General features: G+C 34.7%; 6 protein-coding genes across 6 annotated transcripts; 2 read left to right on the top strand and 4 right to left on the bottom strand.

The window, feature by feature from the left end:
• Positions 1–315: 315 nt before the first annotated feature.
• Positions 316–3,164, bottom strand: LOC18601107 (mitochondrial phosphate carrier protein 3, mitochondrial-like). The gene is made up of 6 exons (XM_018119639.2): positions 2,686–3,164; positions 1,654–2,015; positions 1,519–1,562; positions 1,114–1,328; positions 893–1,017; positions 316–792 (listed from the first exon to the last, which is right to left on the bottom strand). Exons 1-6 carry the CDS (start codon positions 3,016–3,018, stop codon positions 744–746), a joined length of 1,128 nt encoding a protein of 375 aa, XP_017975128.1. The 5' UTR covers positions 3,019–3,164; the 3' UTR covers positions 316–743.
• Positions 3,165–6,702: 3,538 nt separating this feature from the next.
• LOC148763065 (paired amphipathic helix protein Sin3-like 2) lies at positions 6,703–7,950 on the top strand. The gene has a single exon (XM_088805821.1). The coding sequence runs from the start codon at positions 6,710–6,712 to the stop codon at positions 7,817–7,819; it is 1,110 nt and encodes a 369-aa protein (XP_088661947.1). The 5' UTR covers positions 6,703–6,709; the 3' UTR covers positions 7,820–7,950.
• Positions 7,951–8,477: 527 nt separating this feature from the next.
• LOC18601109 (protein NETWORKED 3C-like) lies at positions 8,478–9,465 on the top strand. The gene is made up of 2 exons (XM_007031935.3): positions 8,478–8,559; positions 8,666–9,465. Exons 1-2 carry the CDS (start codon positions 8,487–8,489, stop codon positions 9,463–9,465), a joined length of 873 nt encoding a protein of 290 aa, XP_007031997.2. The 5' UTR covers positions 8,478–8,486.
• A 4-nt stretch (positions 9,466–9,469) lies between these two features.
• On the bottom strand, positions 9,470–12,253 carry LOC18601110 (Tetratricopeptide repeat (TPR)-like superfamily protein). The gene is made up of 2 exons (XM_007031936.3): positions 11,279–12,253; positions 9,470–11,170 (listed from the first exon to the last, which is right to left on the bottom strand). The coding sequence occupies exons 1-2, from the start codon at positions 12,212–12,214 to the stop codon at positions 10,127–10,129; spliced, it is 1,980 nt and encodes a 659-aa protein (XP_007031998.2). The 5' UTR covers positions 12,215–12,253; the 3' UTR covers positions 9,470–10,126.
• A 1,160-nt stretch (positions 12,254–13,413) lies between these two features.
• On the bottom strand, positions 13,414–13,752 carry LOC18601111 (uncharacterized). Its single transcript, XM_018118966.1, has one exon. The coding sequence runs from the start codon at positions 13,750–13,752 to the stop codon at positions 13,414–13,416; it is 339 nt and encodes a 112-aa protein (XP_017974455.1).
• A 2,706-nt stretch (positions 13,753–16,458) lies between these two features.
• Positions 16,459–21,168, bottom strand: LOC18601113 (uncharacterized). Its single transcript, XM_007031939.3, has 2 exons — positions 20,394–21,168; positions 16,459–17,493 (listed from the first exon to the last, which is right to left on the bottom strand). Exons 1-2 carry the CDS (start codon positions 20,967–20,969, stop codon positions 16,768–16,770), a joined length of 1,302 nt encoding a protein of 433 aa, XP_007032001.2. The 5' UTR covers positions 20,970–21,168; the 3' UTR covers positions 16,459–16,767.
• Between the last annotated feature and the right edge of the window lie 505 nt (positions 21,169–21,673).

Below are 21,673 nucleotides of genomic sequence, written 5' to 3' on the forward strand. Positions count from 1 at the left end.
TAAAATTATAAAATGATCTATGACTCATAATAAAAATATAAAAATATGACTGAGAACCATAAAATTATTCTGCTTATTCACACTTATATTTTTTTATAATTCTACTTAATAAAATTAACAATCTAATCATTTGTAAAAAATTCACAAATCACCAACCGATGAAAAAATTCTACAAAATGTGAAGTAAAAAGATCACCAAAACATCAGGTGAAAAAAAATTAAAATCAGAAATATAAATTAAATTTACTATGAGATATAAGGCCCAAATTAGAAATTCCAAAGGAATCGAAAAGACAGAAACTTACAGCAATGTGATTTAAGGGAAATAAGAAAGCATAAATTGCATGCCTTGATACAGCAAAATAAATTCTCTCCGCATAAATCAAATGGTTGCTTAAAAAGTTCAAAGACAGAAACTCAGTTGTATACCCCCCATCTGCTCATTATTTTGCTGCTGCTGCAGAGGGTAGAGTTTGATCTTCAAATGAAATTCACATATGATGATTCTAACTACAAAAATGGTCTCTGGAGTTTTTAGAGGATGAGACCAAAATCATCCTCTGACAAGAACCAACAGTAGTCAACACAAAAAAGAGTTGATAGAAAGTTCTGAATGCAAAAAGAATTTTTTCCACCAGCTTGACAGCCATTCAAGCAATCCTATGTTTATTTTATCCCTACGAAAAAGGTTTTGAAAGGCCTATTAGAACAACAAAACTATTTCAGTTGATTTTTCCGAGGTTCTATGCCTTTACAACCTCAACAGCAGGAGCAACACCACCAGTGGTTGGCCTGAAAGATTGCATAAAATCCCATCAGCATAAACTATAATCACATGAAAATCTGTATTTACAGAGACTGATGCTTTATTGCAATGGTGGGAAGAACTTACAGTCCCACAAACACTTTGAATGCATCATAGATACCCCACTGAGCTCCAGTTAGTGTTCCAATCATGACAATACGAAGGGGAAGCCCACGGGTAAACAGACCCCATAAACCAAGCTTCTTCACAGCCTGGATAGCCAAAAGACATTATGGTCATGGCAAAGTAAAAATGATTCATTAACAGCAATTGAAGATCAAAAGGATTATCCAAGGTACAGAACTTACATCACCAACAGTTGCTCCTTTGGCATTGTTGAGGAAAGAGACGAGGTTGTCAGCAGGATGAGAAACAATAGCACAGAACACACCAGCAATGTAACCACCAGCAAAACTAATACCAAGTTGCAGAGATTTGCTGCATTGGTCCTTTGGAGTGGGGATACCATACTTGTAGATCATCTCAACAATGGTCTCAAATGAAGCAAACTTCATCATGGTATCTGAAAGAAAGGAAGAATGTCAAAATAATCCTTCAATATAATTAGCAAATGCTAGAACTACCATGAAAAAAGTGGGCTAAAGAAATAGGGAGAAAGAAAAAAAAGGAAGCACAAGCAGACAGTACCAGAACCTAAAAAATAAGTAATGATAATAAAGCCCGTAATTAGCAAATGTATCCGCCAAACTTACATGGAATCTGACGGCCCCAAAGAGGAACAATGCCCTTGTACAATCTGCAAAGGGGAAATTATTAGAAAGCTCATTCTGACAAACAATTCCCTGTATTACTTAAAAATGAAAATTAAACAATACTGAGAAACATACCCAAGAGCTCCTTCAGATTTGACAAACTTGGGAAGACCATCTGATAAACCCCTAGCAAAACCGGGCTGGGTTTGAACCCTGACCTTGACTGCCTCAAAGGGGCAAAGTGCAACATCAGCAATCACCTCAGCAGATGCAGAGCCAGCAAGATAGATCAAGGTCTTGTACTTTGAAAAATATTCAGGTCCAGCAAGGTCAGAGTAGTACTTCTTGAAAAACTCGTAGAATCCAAACTTGCCGGCACCCTGTGCACTGTAACCCAGAAGGGTAGGAACCCAACCACGGAAGAAGCCTCTGACTCCTTGCTCCTTCAGCAGAACTCCAAAACCAGATGTAATACTTTTGTACTTTGCAGGGTCAATCTGGCAAAACAACAATCCAGATGTCAATTTAGATCCTCCACCATACCAGATTGCTAACATAAAAACAAATCCATAAAGCATAATCTACTGTTCTATTGCAAAATAACTATATATATGATGTATAGTTGTCAGGTGCATAATATACAAACTATTTCAATGAAAACTGAACATAGATTAACTGAGACAAATAAAACATGTATTCATATAACAAAACTTCCCAACTTAAATTTAGGAAATCCTTCTACAAACAATAAAACAAATACAATTACAAGCAAAATTCAATAAATAACATAATGCACAAAATAAAAATCAAGTATCTATCGTACAAGATCAAGAGCGAGAGATTTTGACAGAGAAATCAAATATCGAGTGCAATCAAAGTGATACTCCTACATAGTTGCGTATTTCTAGCACTGAAACTCTAAAAAGCAAAAAAATCAATCACTAAGGCATCAAAATCGAAAAGAAACGTGTCCAAATTCTTCAATAACAGCAACAGACAGTGATATATTTCTGGAACTGAAGCAGTAAAAAACTAAGCACAGATCTAACAAGCAATAATTCGTTAACAAAAATTCTCAAACGAGCAACAAGCTAAGCTCAGATCTAACCTCAAAGATTAGTAAACAACTTAGAGAGAAGGTAAAAAAAGAGAGCCAGATCTGTAAACCTGCATATTACACTTGACCAGGTCAAGAGGAGTAACAGCCATGTGAGTGAGACCACAGCTAAGGATACCGCCGAAGGTACAAGCAGCGTAGAACTGCGGCGAGTACATCTCGATCTTCTTGCCAGGCTCATTCGGCGAGGCGATCATGAACGTCCTCGTCTTGATCGACGGAGAGGATGATACCGCGGGAGCATCGAGTGTAGCGGCGTGCGAAGCACCGAAGGCAGGGTTGTTGGCGCTGAGGAGTCGATCGAGAGAGAATGACTTGGCAGAAGAAGCGTACAGGAAGCTCGGGATTAGGGACTGTTTGGAAGAATCGGAAACCGAAGCCATCGCCGAAGGATAAAACGGAGAAATATTTGAGAAATGGAAGCGAGAGAAATTTTCTCGGATTCCCTTCTCTTCCCTTCTCTTTTTCTTCCCAATCTCTCGCTGCCAAATGCTGCGTTAAAAACCTGGCATTTCCGCTTTTATTGGGTAAAGGAAATGAGAGAGGAAAACCCTCGCGTGATTTGTACATACCATACCGAATTGACCATGAGGGTTGCTGTTAATTACGAAAACGACACTTCGTCAACCTCCTATAGTTTTTTCTTCCCCGGTGGCTGGGTATGGCTGGCTTTAGCTGGGGCAGGCATCAACCTTGCCCTTCATTGGGCCACCCTGACGGCACCTCCAACAAATTGAGAGAAACATATTATGCTTTTCATTTTTTTTGTCTGTGAAAACTTAGAAGAATGAAATTGGATAACTATAACACAGTAATATTATTAATTACTCTTTTTATTTTTAAATATTTATCTCTTTTATTTTTACGAAAATTAATTTGATGTATTTTATATTACATTTTGAACAACTTTTTTATAATATAAATGTGTTATATAATTTATTATGAAAAAATAAAAAAAATATGACAAATAAATTTATAATATGAAAAACGGAATTCATTTTTATATATCCCAAAAAAAATTAGATATTAAGACAAAGGTTTATCCTTTTTTTATTTTTCCAGAGACTAAGACAAAAATTTTGATTTTGTAATATGAAAAAAATCATGAAAAATAAATTTAAAATATAAAAATCAGACTTTATTTTAGAATATTCTTAAAAAATAACAAAAAAAAAACGAACCAATAGTATTATTAATTATTATCCAATAATAATTGTAATTTTGTTAATGTAGGGTTCAAAAATCCAATTATAGGTTCAATTATTTCTTTTTTGTGTTTATTCAAAATCATCAAGTTCTATTAGCACTATTTTGAATTATTACTTTAAAAAAAATGCAATGATTATTGGTGTGGTTAGGCTTGTAATTGCGTGCAGCAAACACTGGTAGAATTGTAACTTAAGGACGGCTATAAAATAGTGGGCTAACGGTAGCCACAATGGCATATTCCTCCACATATTTTGGGACCTTAAAATCTCTATGTTTTCTTCTTATTCTTCTAAAACTAAAAGAAGAATCTTTTATTTCTTTTTTCCCATGTTTGAATAAATATTTAGACAACTTTTTCCAGTAATAAAGGGGTAATACTTTTGATGAATAAGAATGACATTAATTTTGAAGCATGCGAATCCAAGTTCTTGATTAAAATTTAATTATTACTATTTTATTAGAATTTGATTAAAAATCAATATTTAATACTCAAATTCTTGATATTTAATTACTATTTTATCAAAATTCGATTAGAAATCAATACTTAATATCACTATGAACAACAAGAAGCACCAGCTTGTCACCCAAACACCAAGGGTATGAGCTTTAGGTACAGTCGTTATTCTATACTGAAGAATGTAATAGAGATTAGTGTTAATTACTCTTTGATTTTGTTTTTATATTTACATATAAATTGTTAATATATGAAACATTCAGATACTCGAGACCATATATATATCTTTTAATTTTATTCTTTATGTGTTAATTAGATATCTTACACTATCTGATTTGATTAAATAGAATTAAGATTTTTCATAGTTATAATTTTAGTAAGATTTGAATAGTAAAATTACTACACAAGTTCAAGTAGTAGCTATAAGGTACTTACTATCCGAATATAATTATAAATAATAATTTTTAATATTAAATTTTAAATTTATATATATTTTTTTGTTTATGTAAATTACTTATAATTAATATAATATTACTAAAATTCTTTAATTATTTTAACTATTATTTTAATTTTTAATTTATTTTTAAAATTAATTTAAATTTATTAATTTAAATTTTATAATAATATACATAAAAATTTATTTTAAATTTATTTTTGTTTCGGATTAAGTACAAGTTTGAATTCAAGTTTTTTACAAGCATTAATAATCAAATTGATATATTAAGAGTACTCGAGCATTTAGCTCATTAATTGGTGCATGATCCCCTACTTAAAAAATAGAATTCGAATTCTCTTTTTTTCTAATTATAAAAAAAAAAATTAATACATACATTAAGAAAAAAAAAGTGCACTGTATATATTGGCCAGAAACTTATAGCTACAAGTACAATATATATCATGTATCTAACAATCCAATTGATGCAGAGAAAACACCAACAATTTAAATCAATAAATTAACCAGAAACCACGTTTAGCATCAAACATAATCATCAATGCTTAAGATAAATCCTAGAACATGCCATTCTAAAGAAATATAAATTAATCCAAATCAATCCACCATTCTAAAGAAAAATAAATTGATCCAAATTAATAACTTGGCAAAGTCCTTAAAATAACAAAAAAATAATGAATTATACGAAAATCCACAAAAAAATTAATACAAGAAATCCAAAAATTAGCATGATTTGCATATGAACATATTTCAATCCAAATTCTATCAAATAAGGCATGGAATATCAAGGTAAAATCCAAAGTCATGCAAATATAATCAATTAATGAGAATTTCAAGCCTTAGTAAATAATTTTTGAGAAAATAAAATATTATAATATACCAGTATTTCATTTGTTCATTTGCAAGTATCTATCTCTCTTTAATTTTTACAAAGATTAAATTAAAATTTTTTATTTTGATGTATTTTATATTATAATATGATTTTGTAATATAAAAAAGTAAAAAAATCATGAAAAATAATTTTATAATATAAAAAACAGAAACATTCCAAAAAAAATTACAAACTATGACCTAAATATTTGCCTTGCATCTATATTAGATTAAGATGGTTCATCAATATTTGTGATGAATATATTTGTGATGGTTCATCAATATCCACATCTATGTAACCCTATAAATAGGATTTTGTACTTAATAAAAAATAGACAATCAATAATAATTGAAAATAGTGAAAAATGAACCAAAAGTTCTTCTATGAGAAATAAACTTAAAGTTTTTTCTCAATTCTTCTCTCAATTATTTTCTTAATATATCTTTCTTTATATTTTATATCAAAAAAATAATTTTACAATATAAAAATCTGACTTTATTTGGAGATATCCCAAATAAATTAGACATTAAGACAAAAATTAGCCCCTCTTTTATTTTGATGGAAATTAAGATAAAAATTTTGATTTTGTAATAGAAAAAAGTAAAAAGAAAATCAAGAAAAATAATTTGTAATATAAATAACAAAGATATTTCAGAAAAAAATACTAACTATTACCTTAATATTTGTCTCTCTTCTATTTTTACAGAGGTTAAGTAATGAAACAGTAAAAAAGAAAAAAAACATGAAAAATGAGTTTAAAATATAAAAAACATATTTAGCAGAGTCAACGATTGACAGGTCATAATGTACACAAAATAAAGTAGCAATTTAGTCCCTGATTTCAAAACAAACACAAGGGCATTCAAGTAAAATCCGATGGACAGAAATAAGTCAAGCTTTCCTCCAACATTCACGTCACCTGATTTCAACTTACTCCTTCCTACTTCCACCGGCAGCTGAATTGCGCGTTAGTATTTCAGTCTTCTAACCCAACATTAACAGCATAAACCGCCTTACTATATTTCAGATATCAAACCAATCAAAAGGGTCAGTTCAAAGCAACATTTTCACCCTTTTTCTTCCTTGGAGATGAAGGTATTTTGTGACAAGTTCAAGGGAAAGGTCAGCTCTGATGACTATTCGGCCATGCTGGACCACCTTCATGCCTACAGCAGTGGAAGAATCACTATGATCCGTTTGAAGGAGTTGGTGGAAGATTTGCTTGGAAAATACCCTGGATTATTCGACCACTTTCTTTATCTTTTCAACGTGTCTCATGGTTTACCACCACCATCACAACCAGCACAGAACATCAACAAAAGGAAGAGGCCTGCAGGTTCTGAGGAGGGAGTTGGAGAAACCCATGGACGCAACAAGAAGATCATCAGGCTGAGGTTAACTTCTAGTTCAGTTCCAATCCTTGACCACCCTGAATCTACTTCAAGAAACGATCGTCTGTCTCGAGCATTAAGGTTTTGTGACAAAGTAAGGAAGGAAACCAGTTCTGAGAAATATCTGGCCTTGCTGCGATGCCTGCACTATTATGGCACTGGAAAAATCACAAAGGGTGACATGATGAAGATGATGGCCGACGAGTTTCCAGAGTTTGAGCAAGATTTTCGTCAGGTTTTGGAGTTTTATGAGAGTTTAAGTCAGCCATCACCGCAAGCTGAAGACAAAGCGAAGAAACCAAACAAAGACATCAAGAGTAGTACTACACAAACACAGCTTGATGACTTGACACCAAGCTATCGATTTCTTCCAAAGAATCTTTCAGCAAATGAGATCAGTAGCGGCAGCGAACCTGGCGATCTTAAAGTACTGAATAACTGCTGTTATTCCAAGGGTTTGTTCAACAGTGGCAAGGAAAGGCGTGTAGACCCTTATGAAGAAATGTTGAATGAGCATGAAGATTACTTGTATGAGAGAGATATGTTGCTGGAATGGCTGCGTTCGACAAAGAAGAATGCAACTAAGTTATATGAAGCCATAAGCGAGGGTAAAATTAAGCAGCCAAATCCGGAGGAGGTGGACAACTATTTTAATCCTTATAATTTCAGATTTATAGAAAGAATGTACGGCAGTATTCACGGACCAGCAATATTGGATGAACTTCGTCAGGCAGCCCACATTGTTCTCCCTTTCATTATGAAGAGGCTAGACCAGATCAATTCATTTTCTTATCAACCAACCTGTTAAACCTATTGCCGTATTAGTCAGACAATCTTAGCTAGATGTCTGTTTGTTTTATTGGGGGCTCTCCCCTTTCCTGTAATTAATTTCTTTTATACTTTTAGCATATTTGGAATAAAAACTTCAGTTATACAATATATATTTTATTTCTTTTGACTCCTGTCTTTTTGCATATGTCTCAATAGGCTTGCTTGCCATTTGAATTAAGTTGAAGGATGGTTGCACAAGTTATTTGTGCATAGAAATCAAGAAAGGTTTTGTTTGCAAATCATTGAATTGCCCTTCATTGGTTTTTCATGCACTGTTTAATATGTTTTGTAGCTCAAATTTTGTGGCCTTTCATATGTTTCATGCAATCTAAGATATAGCAAACTAACATTGGGAATAGATAATGAAAGCTTTTATGGTTGCTTTTGTTGCATTGCTTTTGAATTTTGAAAGCTTTTAATATGTTATAGCAAACCAAGCTATTCGTAACGGAAGTATCACACAAGAATTTATTTATCCTCAATAAAAGGAAAGCGGTTGCAATATAGAAAGAATCTCCTTTTAAGATAGAGGGAAGAATCAGAGCTTCCAAAGTTCTTAACGTGTTTCTTTTGTTTTTGTTTTTCATCTCTTTCTTAAACCCAAGAAACATCCAATCCTTCTTGGGTGAGAACACTTTGGTTCAATGGAGAACAGTGCAGCTTCTTCTTCGCCTGCTTGCCCCCAACTGTCCCAATGGCTTCAGACAACTCTATCAGGTCGAAAAAACCATCCATCCTCCGCTTTCTATGCTGATGTTTCTTTTCTGTTCTTTTCTTTTCTTGCTGCAGTTTTTGTTTGACCTCTTTTATCAATTTTCTGCAGATTTGGACGAGAAAATGAAGGCCATGATGACCCTTTTGGAGGAAGAAGACAAATCATCGTGCCTGAAGGCTGATATTGCTCATAACAGGAAACCAGGACTCGTGCAAATGTTGGGAGAGTTAAACAGATCATACTGTTCTTTAGCAGAAAAGTATGATCAGTTGAGGTCTGAATCACACAATGTCCGTCATAGGTCTTCACCATTGTCCTCTAACTCTAAACAAATCCAACAGGCTAGCAATAAGAAAAGAGTTGTGGGAGCCTCTGATGATCTCATTCTGGAGGCTTCTGATTCTCGCCCCGAATCTGTTGTTGATGATCCTGATTTCAAACATTATAGATCTAGCTTTGAATACCTGAACAAGTTAGCCGATGATCTGATATTAGCAGAACAATGCAACATGTCTACCATTAGAAAACCTGAACAAACGAATGGAGAATTTTCAGATGAAGAGAATGTTGTTTCCAAGATAAATGGGTTTCAAAGACTTAAACCAAAAGCAGCAGAGTTCCAGAAGGGTAGTTCTGAAAGTGAGAATACATGGTTTCAACTCAAGTTTCAATTCACAAAGCTTATGGAGGAGAATCTGCGCCAGCAAGCAGAACTGTTTAGAAGGAATGAGGAGAAGAGAGAAACCATCAATGAGCTACAGCTACAGCTTGAGCACTTAAAGAGTGAGAACAGGGCCCTGCAGAAATGTCTCCATAGCTCAAAAATTGGTGTGAAGCGCAACCATTCTCAGACATCAAGATCAAGAGGACTATTTTTGGGCAAGTTCTTCCAAGGAGGTTGTTCATAATTCCTTTTTCTTTTTTCCATCTGTTGAACAATTGATTTTCCACTTCTATCAAGTGGCAATAGTTTAATCAACGAAAGTAAATCAAATCATCCATAACAATGATGATGTGATGTATCCTCTGCATGTCCTTAAGAAGAAATCTTCATGAATATCATTGTATAAATTGGCAGAGTAGTCCTGAATTTTCAAGAAACTGTATGCCGTACTATACTGCAAGACAGTCTTTAAGACATCATGACAGGAGTGAATGCAACTTTATCCTTTTCTAGTTCAAAGAATGATCTTTAAGCTGCTGGCAGATGCTTGGTTGTCTTGTTGTTCTGGAATGTAACCGCTTAGCTATATCTAAATAACTACTCTTCTGTCAATTCAATAACCATTCCATCAAGCATTCAAACTCAACTGAACTCACTCTGTTAGAAGGTGATGTATCTTTTCAATAACTAATGGTAAAGCTGATTGATATCAAACCTTGTTAGTGGCTAGGAGCATCGGAGAACTCTTTTTCAGACTTCAAAGTCAAATCATTATGCAATTTCTCATGTCCCAAATCATTTTGAGAGCCAAGATGAACACCTTGTCGTTCAAGTCAAAGATGCCGGAAGCTCACAATTAACATTCTTTTCTAATCTTCAATTTTTGTTGTCCAACAATGGATATGTCACCAATAATCTCCACAAGAACAGATTCCATCCTTAAAATGGTGAAATCGCTTTGAATCTCTGGCAACAATTTGTCGATCAACAATCTTTGAGATCAACTTCATGAAAGTATGACAGTCCCCACAAATCCTAAGATTCTTAATAATGTGGATTGTTGCACCAGGAACTGTATGCATGATTGCAAAGACAACAGCCAACTTCTCACTATGAACCCGCAAGGTCAATCCCTTCTCTTCCTCATCCACATCATAAAGAACTGATGTCATATTGGGTATGTAGCCAACTTCTTGCAGCTTTACATTTAACTCTTCCAGATGCTCATGTGTCTTCTCATGTTGAGGATGCTCCTGATCTCCAACCAAGAAAACATGAACCTTACCTTTCAGCTCAACCAAACTGAATCCAGGTGGTTTAATCAGTCCACGGTCCTTCATAAGAAGTCTCATTCTCTCAACATCTTCCCACCTTCCAGCATCAGCATATATGTTAGAAAGTAAAACATAGTACCCACAGTTATTTGAGTCTAATTCGAACAATTTATTCGCAGAAATCTCTGCAAGCTCCACATTCTTGTGAATCCTACAAGCTGCAAGAAGTGAACCCCAGATTACAATATCAGGTGTCACCTTCATTTGCTTGATCAACTTGTAAGCCTGGCTGAGATATCCAGCCCGTCCAAGAAGATCAACCATGCAACCATAATGCTCCACCCCAGGTTCAACATTGAATTCGTCTTTCATCGCATTAAACCAACGCCAACCCTCTTGTACCAGACCAGCATGGCTACAAGATGCCAGAACCGACACAAACGTTATGTAATTAGGTCTGACCCCAGTTCTTATCATATTGTAAAACACCTCTAACGCTTCTTTGGCATGACCGTGCATTCCATAACCAGCGATCAAGGCAGTCCAGGACCTGACGTTCTTCTCTTTGATGCAACTAAATGCTTTCCTTGCCATTTCAACTCTCCCACATTTGCAATACATGTCAATAATAGAAGTCCCCACTATCACATCATCCTCCAAACCCATCTTTATAACCTGTACAGAAACACAAATTCCAGACCTGATCAAACAGTCGACACTTTACAAAATCATTTATTAGCATGAATCGTTATACTAACAACATAAATGAACTACAATTAGTACCTGGTCATGAATACACTTCCCGGCTTGCAAAGCTCCCGAATGAGCACAAGCTAACAACACAGCAGAAAGTGTAACGGCATTGTAATTGACATTATCATCCCTTACCATTCCATGAAAAACCTCCAGAGCCTCATTTGACAATCCATTTTGTGCATAAACAGCAATCATAGAATTCCAAGAAACCTCATCCTTGTCAACCATCGCGTCAAACACTTTCCTAGACAGACCCACATCCTCACTTTTAGCATATGCATCCAACAATGTATTTCCAACGCTCACTTCTCCATCAAACCCCTTCTTTATAATCATTCCATGAACCCCTCCACTTGCTCCTTTTATCGGAACACGAGAACAAGCCGACAGAACAGAAACAATGGCAACTGGATCAATAAGCACTTGTCCAATTGCATCATTTCCACCATTTTCACTTTTCTGAATCAATAACTCTTTAAAAAGCAATAAAGCTTGGTCGGCACAATTGTTCTGGACATACCCAGTGATCATAGAAGTCCAAGATACTATATTTCGTTGAGGAATTTGATCGAATAAGATCCGGGCATCCCTCAATTGCCCACATTTGGAGTACATATCAATGAGAGCTGATGATACGAAGAGGTCAGAGCCATAGCCGAAGATTAAAGCTTGTTGATGGGTTTGTTTGCCAGAGTTAAGGTCGAGTAAAGCAGAGCAAGACTTGATAGCGCATGGGAAAGTGGAGCGGTTCGGTTTAAGAGAAAGCTTGCGCATTGAAGAGAAGGCTCGGAGAGCTTCGGCTGAGTCTCCGGCTCGGGCTAACTCGGCGATGATTGAGTTCCAAGACCAGACACTGGACTTGTCTACATATTTGCTGAACCAGGCGGTGAGGTTGGCATTAGTGGAGTAGTGATATTTGAAAGTAATACTCTTGAATGCTGAACCAGGGTTTGGAATCTTCATACTACATTCATTCTCATTTCTAAGTTCTGGGGCATTTGCTGCCTTTGACAGCTTATTATTATGAGAAAACTGATTGTTGGGATGATAATATTTTAACTTTGTCATTAAAATAATAAATAATAATATGATAATTGATAAAAAAAATACAATATTTAATCATTATTTTTTTAATAATGCAGAGAACTATTATAAAATAACAGAAACATCATCCAAAGAGTTTTTTGACTTTTTGCTTATTGAACTTCTTGGAGTAATGATTTTTTACTTTTATTTTCACAAGTAAATAACAAATGCTTTTAGTAATAATAATTTTCTCTTAGCTAGTAGTGGTAACAATTATACATGCAAATAATGAAAAGAAGATATATATACAAGTATATATAAATGATAGGGTTAAGGTTAATTGGAAAGAAAAATAATTGTAAGCGAAAATCTTACTAATTGATCATAAAAAAGATATTCTTATTATGATATTTTAAACTAAACATGAAAATAACATATCATCCAATTAAAATCTTGGATATCGAATATTACCCTAGCTTTAATTGTTGGTTTTTCCGTTTATTCTTATTTTGGTGTCGAGTAAAAAAGAAAATCCATTAATAAGTAAGTATTTTTTTTTTTTTTTACTCAAAAAACTTTTAACATGTTATAATAGTATTAAAAAAATAGACAAACTCCACCACATCTTTTATAATGTCAACTTTTCAAGCCCGTTTATATATTTTATGGTTTCAATTAATAACATCTCACGTCTCTTTGCAATTTTTTTTTTGAAATTAACATTCTGTGGATGTTTTTTATTGCAGATAATTTCCTTTCTTATAAGGGATCAAGATTCAAAGTCTTAATTTTATTTAATAAAATTACAAAAATACTTTTTAAGTGTGAAGTGAAATTAAATTGATTGTTCTTAAAAAACAAACTGATTGGGACTGAACCTGCTAGGATGTGTATCCAGCGTCCAATTTCCTCTTCCTGAATTGGTTAACAAATTTTTCCTACTTCAACTGTATTGTTTTGATAAATCATTATGTATGATCCAGGGGCCATCAGCAAATCTAAAGGCACTGCAGATGGTATGAAAATTTCATAGGCCGTGGAGAAAAATGGATGGAAAACTGGTAATTAATTAATCACAAGCATCTCTAACACAAAAAGCAGAAGAGATTATTACTTATGTTATGCTATAAATGTGCTTAAACGGTAGAGACTGATCTCATTACAAACAGGATGAAGAGTTGCAGAAGAATAACAATGGCACCATCAGACTTAGCTGAACTGCAGGAGCTCTTCCCCACAAACTCCCCCGAGCTCGGTATGGGTGCAAATGCTTCTGAACCTGTTGGAACTGCTGAACTTGTAGGCCACTGCGGGGGAGCTTGAGAAGGGAAAAAGGAAGACATGTTGGGTGCATTGACATATGGCAAAACAGCTGGAGAAGCTGAAATTGCAGGCTCGTTGGTTACAGTTTGCAAGTTGGCAAAGAAGATGACAATGGGTACAGCAGCAGCAAACAATTTGGTACAAGTAGCCATGGATGTCTGATCAGAGAAACTCTTTGAAGCTGAAACTTAGGAGAACTGAAGTTTTAGGTATGGGGGGGTTGAATTTGAATCTGGTGAAGGGATGAGATTTCAGGGAGGAAGTTGCTGCTGCATTTCACGAGATAATACTCTTGCACTTTAAATTTGCACCTAAGAATTCATGCCTTTATATTTATTGAAGCCCTCTGGTTTCTGTTGATTTGTTTGGTGTTCGTGGTAAGAACAGTGGTAGATTCTTTTTTCTATGTGCTTGTCGGCGAATGAATGCCTGCGTGGCACATGATCAAGGCCTTGGATTTTGTAAAATAAAGATGTCTTTTTCGTCGCTGTATCCATGTGAACGAGTTAACGCATGATTGTCCTTCCATAGCAAATTCATGTTCCAAGCTAAAATATGCGGTGATCTTGATTAGTTAGGAATATTTGTGATTGAAACAAATTTGTAATTATTAAAAGCATCCTGTTGAACAAAACAAGAGTGTACTGTGCAGATGATCATTAAACACTTGAAAAAGCTCAATAAGAAAAGTTGCATACACTTTTTCTCTCCAACACATTCATTTTTGATCCAATATTTATGAGATTCGGGTACTTTTAAAAGAAATAAAATTTAAATATGAATATTTTAAAAGATTATTCGGGAATGCCTATTTTGTTCGATAACATTCTTCGATTTGATTTGGTAGATCTTCCCACATCTAATTTGGACATGCTTACTTGTTTTTTGGGCAAGTCTACACTCCATGGAACGTTTCTCTTCCTTTAACAATTCGTTGTTTTACGTTCAAAACACAAAGAAGTGTAAGTTCAGTGCTTACCTTAGCTTAGCTAGAAAAGTTATGGTTAGTCATATATGGTAATTGAATTTAAAAGTGTCAAATGGAAGAAATAAATGAAACTATCAAAAAAGAATTTCAGATATGCAAAAAGCAGATATTAGATTCAGTCCGGATTGTCTAACTAATACACTAGTTTCCTTTGCTATACGAAGATTTGATTATAAGTTGCGGCAGTTGGATTGGTAAGAGAAAGAACTCCGGACTTGTATCTGGTCCAGCCTCTTGATAATGAAAGGCAGAACAATCTCCGCAGCTTGATGTAGTTCATCTGCCATTGTTGGTCCGTGAATGTCCCCGTAAACTCTTTCTATAAATCTTAAGTTATATCGAGTGAAATAGCTATCAACGACTTCCGGATTTGTTTCTTTGATTTTCCCCTCACTGATCGCTTCAAGCAGTTTGGCTGCCTTCTCCTTTGTCGAACGCAGCCATTCCACCACCATATCTCTCTCGTATAACTCATCTTCACATTCGTTCAGCATCTCTTCACAAGGGTCTTTAGCCCCCACCTTGCCACTGTTGAACAAACCCTTGGAATAACAACAGTTATTCAGTACTTCAAGATCATCAGGCTCGCTACCGCTACTGATTTGATTTGCTGAAAGATTCTTTGGAAGAACCCGATAGCTTGGTGTCAACTCATCAAGCTGTGTTTGTGTAGTACTACTTTTAATGTGTTTCTTCCCTTTGTCTTCAGCTTGCAATGATGGCTGAGTTAAACTCTCATAAAACTCCAAAACCTGACGAAAATCTTGCTCAAACTCTGGAAATTCCTCGGTCATCATCTTCATCATGTCGCCCTCTGTGATTTTTCCAGTGCCATAATAATGTAGGCATCGCAGTAACACCAGATATTGCTCAGAATTGGTTACCTTTCTAACTTTTTCACAAAACATTAATGCTGGAGACGGACTATCCTTTGTTTCGTTTCTTGAAATAGATTCAGGGTGATCAAGGCTTGGAACTGAACTATAACTTAACCTCAACCTGATCATCCTCTTGTTGCATCCATCGGGTTGTCCAACTCCCTGATCAGAACCTTCAGGCCTCTTCCTTTTGCTGCTGCTCTCTGCTGATTCTAATGGTGGAGTAAAACCATCAGAGACGTTGAAAAGATCATTCTCACCAAAAGCCTTCATCTTTGAGGAACAAAAGTGGGTGATTTTGTTAGTTTCAGAAGCCTTTTTCTTGCTTTTATATTGGGTTTGATGCATGAAATACTAAAGTAAGGATAACGCGCAATTCCTTGCAATATTATTGAGAAAATCCTCATAAGGGTAGGAGAATTATTTAAATATTTAAAAATTATTAATGCTCGAATCCGAATAAAGGAAGGAATTGGTCTAAATTCCAAATTTTAATAAGAGTAGGAGAGTTAATTTTCAAAAAATAAATAAGAGTAGGAGAGTTATTTAGATATTTAAAAATTATTAGTACTCGAATTCAAATAAAGACAAGAATTAGTTTAATTCTAAATTTTAACAAAGATAGGATAGTTATTTAGATATTTAAAAATTATTAATACTCAAATCCTTATTTGGATATTTAAAAATTATTAGTACTCAAATCTAAATAAAGACATGAATTTCAAATTCTAATAAAGATAGGAGAGTTATTTAGATATTTAAAAATTATTAATACTCAAATTCTTATTTGGATACTTTAAAATTATTAGTACTCGAATCCAAAAAAAAAAAAAAAAGGAATTAATGTAAATTTCAAATTTTAATAAAGATAGGAGAGTTATTTGGATACTAAAAGACCCACGAGCATTTTGTGCATCCAGCCTTAACCACCTTTCCAGGGATTGAAGAAGCAATACAAGTTCTATGCAATTTTCTACATATAAACAACATCATGGTATCCCAAGTACAGGAATTACATTATAAATTCACTCTATAAAATCATCTGTCATCAACACTACATATCAAAAGAATCACCCAATACAAAGATCCAACTTCCAAAAGAAAAAAAATTCTTCTTTCTTCGGATTTGATGAATTGTGAAATAATAAATATATCGAAATTTGAATGCTACAACAAAGTGTGGAAGAATCACAAGTGAGAGCATGAGTTGCAGAATACAACTTGGATGAACGAATCATAGTGATGGCATATTTCTAGCCAACAAATTCTGCTGTAGGATAATACAAAGTCTCAAACTCGAACTAAAGAAGCCTAAGATGTGCAGTATCATTCAACCGTTTTATCTGCCAGCCTGTTTTCCATGAATGCTGTAATACAGTCACAGAAGAATCTTCTATGCAGATCTTATGTGACACTACAGGGCTGCAGTTGAGGAGGCCCGTAATGAGACACTTAATAGGAAGGGAATGAGTAAAAACACCAACAGAAGAGGAGACGGGGGAGGTGGAGGGGGAAGATGTACTCCTGACATTTAAGTCATGAAGGTCATGCTGATGATTGGCTTCCCGAGGAGACATTTCATCATCAGCATCATGTTCACCAATATTCGACACAAATTGTAGTCTGCTCTTACCAGACTTCTTCCTTGATAGCCCATGTCGCTGCCTTTGAAGCATATCCCAGTGGGGTGGTGGAAGAGAAGGCACATCTCTATCATGAACTGAGTTGGTTAAAGCATGGGTGTTATGGTGTGTAAACCCTCGACTCTCATTTTGGTGTAAGGAAAAATCAGATCTCAACTTTTCAGGAAGTCCAAGGACGGTCCCATTCAAGAATTGAACCATTCGAAATTCCAGTTGCCTGAGAGATTCTCCAGAAGGCGCACAAAAATCAGGCTGGTATCTTTCAATTAGACTCAAAACTTCAGGTGTATATATTTCTGATCGAGGGCACCCCTCCCAGTGCCCCATATTCAGATCCATAAGTGAATCTGAGGATTGTATCTGTGCCTCCGCAAAATTCATCTCCTGCATGATTCAAAAGAGGATAGGCAATGTAGACGATTCAATATCTACAAGGAAAAATGCATAAATCTCACCTCATATCATCATCAAAGCTGCGTCTGTCACGAACTAATAATTAGGAGATATCATGTAAATTATATAAGCAAACATTTCAGTCAAGAATCTATTATGTTATCACTGCTAGAACACAAGGCAACAATAGACACAGATCAACGTCTTTTGTTCCTAACAATGATTGGCCTTTTCCTTGACATCTTGTTACCGATTGGCTTTAACAAGGACATTAGCCTTTCAGAAATGAAGGCTAAAGTTACTATTCATTCAGACATTGGTCAAGCATATATAACAGGTATAAGCGTATCCTCTAGAAAGTTATTAAGAAGTATTTACAGTGCTTATCCAGGGCAAGATACAAAGCAGTTGAAGTTTATCGCTAGTCTAACCATTGGTTTGGTTCATTAATGAAGCCTGATCTGTAGAATATTCTACACGTATTCACTTTTCTTTTCAGAGTAGGGCCTTTCACCAGAGTGGAGTGATCCTAGATCATTGAATGTTGGGTCATGGGAAGTAAGCTGAGAGCGGGGTAAAGTTTAATTTCATTCAGCAATAAATTAGCCAGTAAAATTCCCTCTAAACCACATGAGACATATATAGATGAGGACATATATATAGCTTCTTAATAAATCTACTTGGAGTAAATTTCCTTTTAACTTTAACATAGTCCCACCCAAATAAAATATTGAGATGAGGACACATCTCAGCATAGTTTACATCTCTCTCTTAGGGCATCTGCAATGTAAGCCCATGACACATTTAATCAACTACCAATAAAGAATTCAATAAGTGACTCTATGAAATGCATGAGCAACTTTCACACATTTGATAGAACTAACTTTACCTTCATTAACTTTGCATCCAAGCATTTGGCTCATTGGTTGATGTATTATCCCCCTACCTAAAGAGCAGAGTTCGAATCCTCCCTCCGCCAATTATAAAAAAAAAAAAAACTTTGCGCATGTCTAAAGGTCTGTATTGTATATTCTCTATAACTTAGTGTCTACACCTCCAAATGAAAATAAGAGAAAAGAAGGTCAGAAAATGGATGAAATCAAAGAACCATAAGTTTGTATGAAGATACAAGATGCACAGGCATCATCACTAGTTGCTCTCACCAATGACCAATTCCTAGTACATAATCTCAGCCAGTTGTTTGATCATTGCAAGAATATTTCAACAGGCATCACGTGCATTATTTCATATGCTACCTTCTTTAGCAAACCCTTATACACTGCTAACCTCAATAAAGCCTAAAAGAACTAGCAGTTGTCAGCTACTTGATCCAAGTTCAACATTCTACTCTGTTTAAGAGCATACGCAAGTTAAGATGTGTCTTTCCTTAAAGATGTCTGTATCTTTTCCTATATGCAGCCAAGAGTTGCAACTTTAACCCCCACGGTCAAATTGCAAGGAAGGGGGGGAAAAGAAAGTAGAAGGAATACAAAAGGGAAATACAACTAAACCAAGGTAAGAAGGAACAACCTTTGAAAAAAAAAAAAAAGACTATGCTGATGCTAAATACTACTAATCAAAAACTACCAATATTACCAATGGAGTGCACTTCATTATACACCTAGTGCAACCCTCAGCAAACTCCAAAGAAACATTACAGGTCAGTGTAAAAGAATTAAATAACCAGGATGAGAAAAGAAAACTTCTTCAACCTAACACATATGGCATAGAACCTCTTAGCAAAGCAATCTAAATAGTAAATATCACAAGATAAGAGATTCATCAGAAAAAAATTCATTCTTTTCATCATCATACGGGCAAAAATCTAATCTAAATCAGGGCCACTGGATGGCCAATTTCCAACTATGACTAGTTAGTTCAACGGTATATAGTAGACCTGGCAATTCGTGTTAACGTGTCATACAAGTGTCAGACATGATTAGACACGAAACACGTTAAGACTAAATACGAACACGACACGTTTAATATTCGTGTTTTAAATTTAAAACACATACATGTATATGTTCAATACACGTGTAACACAACACGATACGATTAACACGTTTATTAAACGTATCAATATACGACACGACACGATTAACAATACGTTTAACACAATTAAATGAAAATATTTATAATTAAATATAATTTTATTATTTAAATTTAAAATCTATGATTATAAAAATAATTATAACAAAACAAAAATAATAATAATATTAAATAATCATCAAAAATTAAAAATTAGGATTGAATATGTATAATTTCATTATACTTTTTATAAAATTAAAAAAAACTTATTAAAATAATTATTTAAAATTATTTATATAAAGTTAAAATAATTTTTAACTATTAATTTTTAATAAGTTAATAAATATGTCACGTATACACGTTTTAAACACAATAACACGATTAAACACGATAACATGATTAAGTAAATATATTTAAACGTGTTTTTACGTATTTGTCGTATTTGACACGTTAAAACATGAAAATTTTCGTGTCTTAACGTGCCAGACACGAAACACGTTATGACTAAACTCAAAAACTGTTTAACCCGTATCTTCCCGTGTCGTGTTCAAAATTGTCAGGTCTAGTATATAGTTTTGCTAACCCATTGCATTGGTCTGGCACTTCCTTGATCCATATATGACAGAGCAATGACTAGAACCAAAATTCTAATCCTAATCCCCATTTAAATCCTATTCTTATTATCTCTTAGCTTAACAGGCAGGCACCTGATAGAAAGCCCCAATTGTAGCAAGACTAATTTCTCCATTTGCTCAATGGATATTAAGCTCAAAATTTTATCCTAATTAACGATTCTATTATCTGGGAATACTTCAATTTCCTTTATACTTGCAACAAGAATCAATGAAAAAGAGGCCTTTTACCTGACAAACGGAAAGAGCCATCGATCTAGCCCGATCCAACGGAGAGCAGTAAACGGCATTAAACCTGACCCCTTGCGAATTCAAGAAGACAGCCAATGCCCTCGCTTGCCGCTTCCCATTAGACGTCAAGGCGGCTCCGTCGCATCTTCCACCCACAATATCGGGCCTCAGATTCAACTCACACTCTCCATGGCTAAACAAATAAACCTCAATCACCATCCGATCACCATCCAAAGAAAAAGTCCGTGAGAAAACCGGCGGCGGAGGCAGCGGAGGAGGTGGAGCTAATACATTATATGGGTCCCACACTTTGATGGAAGGACCCATCCTAGGAGTACCCAATGAAGATAGCTGTGGAGACAGGGGGGACGCTGATGCGTAACAGGGCAACATTTCCGGCTCTTGTTCGAGCACTTTCTTCACCATATGGTTGTTTTCGAGTTCCCTCATGTTGGGTCCCTCTTCATTGTTGTCTTCCTCTTCTTCATCGTCTTCCTCTTCCTCTGCCTCTTCCTCCTCGTCTTGGCTTTCCTCTTGTTCTTCGTCAACTACTTGTGCCGATTGGTTGGAGCCCATTTTCGAGGAGATTGGAATGATCTTTAAGGAAGGGAATGGAAAGATCTAATGGAAGGTGTTGTCGAGTTCAGGCAATGCATTTTGTTCTGGTTTGGGCAACATGTGAGAAAACAGAGAGTGGGGAGTTCTTATGGGTCGTGTCCTGTTGAGCTTAAAGGGAATGAGATGAGATGAGATCTGGTTATGCTTGGTTTCCCCGGTCTGTCCGGGTTATCAATTAAGCTAAAATTAATAAATAAATTTTTGAAGGAAAATTTTATTATACTTTCTTTTAATAATTTTGCTATCATATAATCTTGGTATTAACTCTGTATTTTAATAAATTAATTTTCATATCTTTGATTATAGGTTAATTACGTACAATAATTATATAATCCATATGAACTTATTCAAAAGATATGTACTAAAATTTTTAATTTAAAGTCAATTAATTTTAAAGTTAGACTCAATTGCTTCTAAATCCGTATTCTACATTGACCATTTGATTCAATTAGCATAGTGTCATTTTGTAACACTTTACAAATTTATTTTACTTTGTTTTTTACATTTTACAATATTTTGAAAAGTCTTGTTTCTTTAATATGTCGAAATCCAGTAAAGATATATAATTATCAATTAAATAATATATAAACTCTTGAAACAAAAAAAAATGCAGAAAAAAAATCTCAATTAGCTTGTTTAAAATATTTAGAAAAAGATTATAA

The sequence above is a fragment of the Theobroma cacao genome, chromosome 4 (genome assembly GCF_053813885.1).
Source record: "Theobroma cacao isolate CCN51 chromosome 4, ASM5381388v1, whole genome shotgun sequence".
In the NCBI taxonomy this organism is placed as follows: Eukaryota; Viridiplantae; Streptophyta; class Magnoliopsida; order Malvales; family Malvaceae; genus Theobroma; species Theobroma cacao.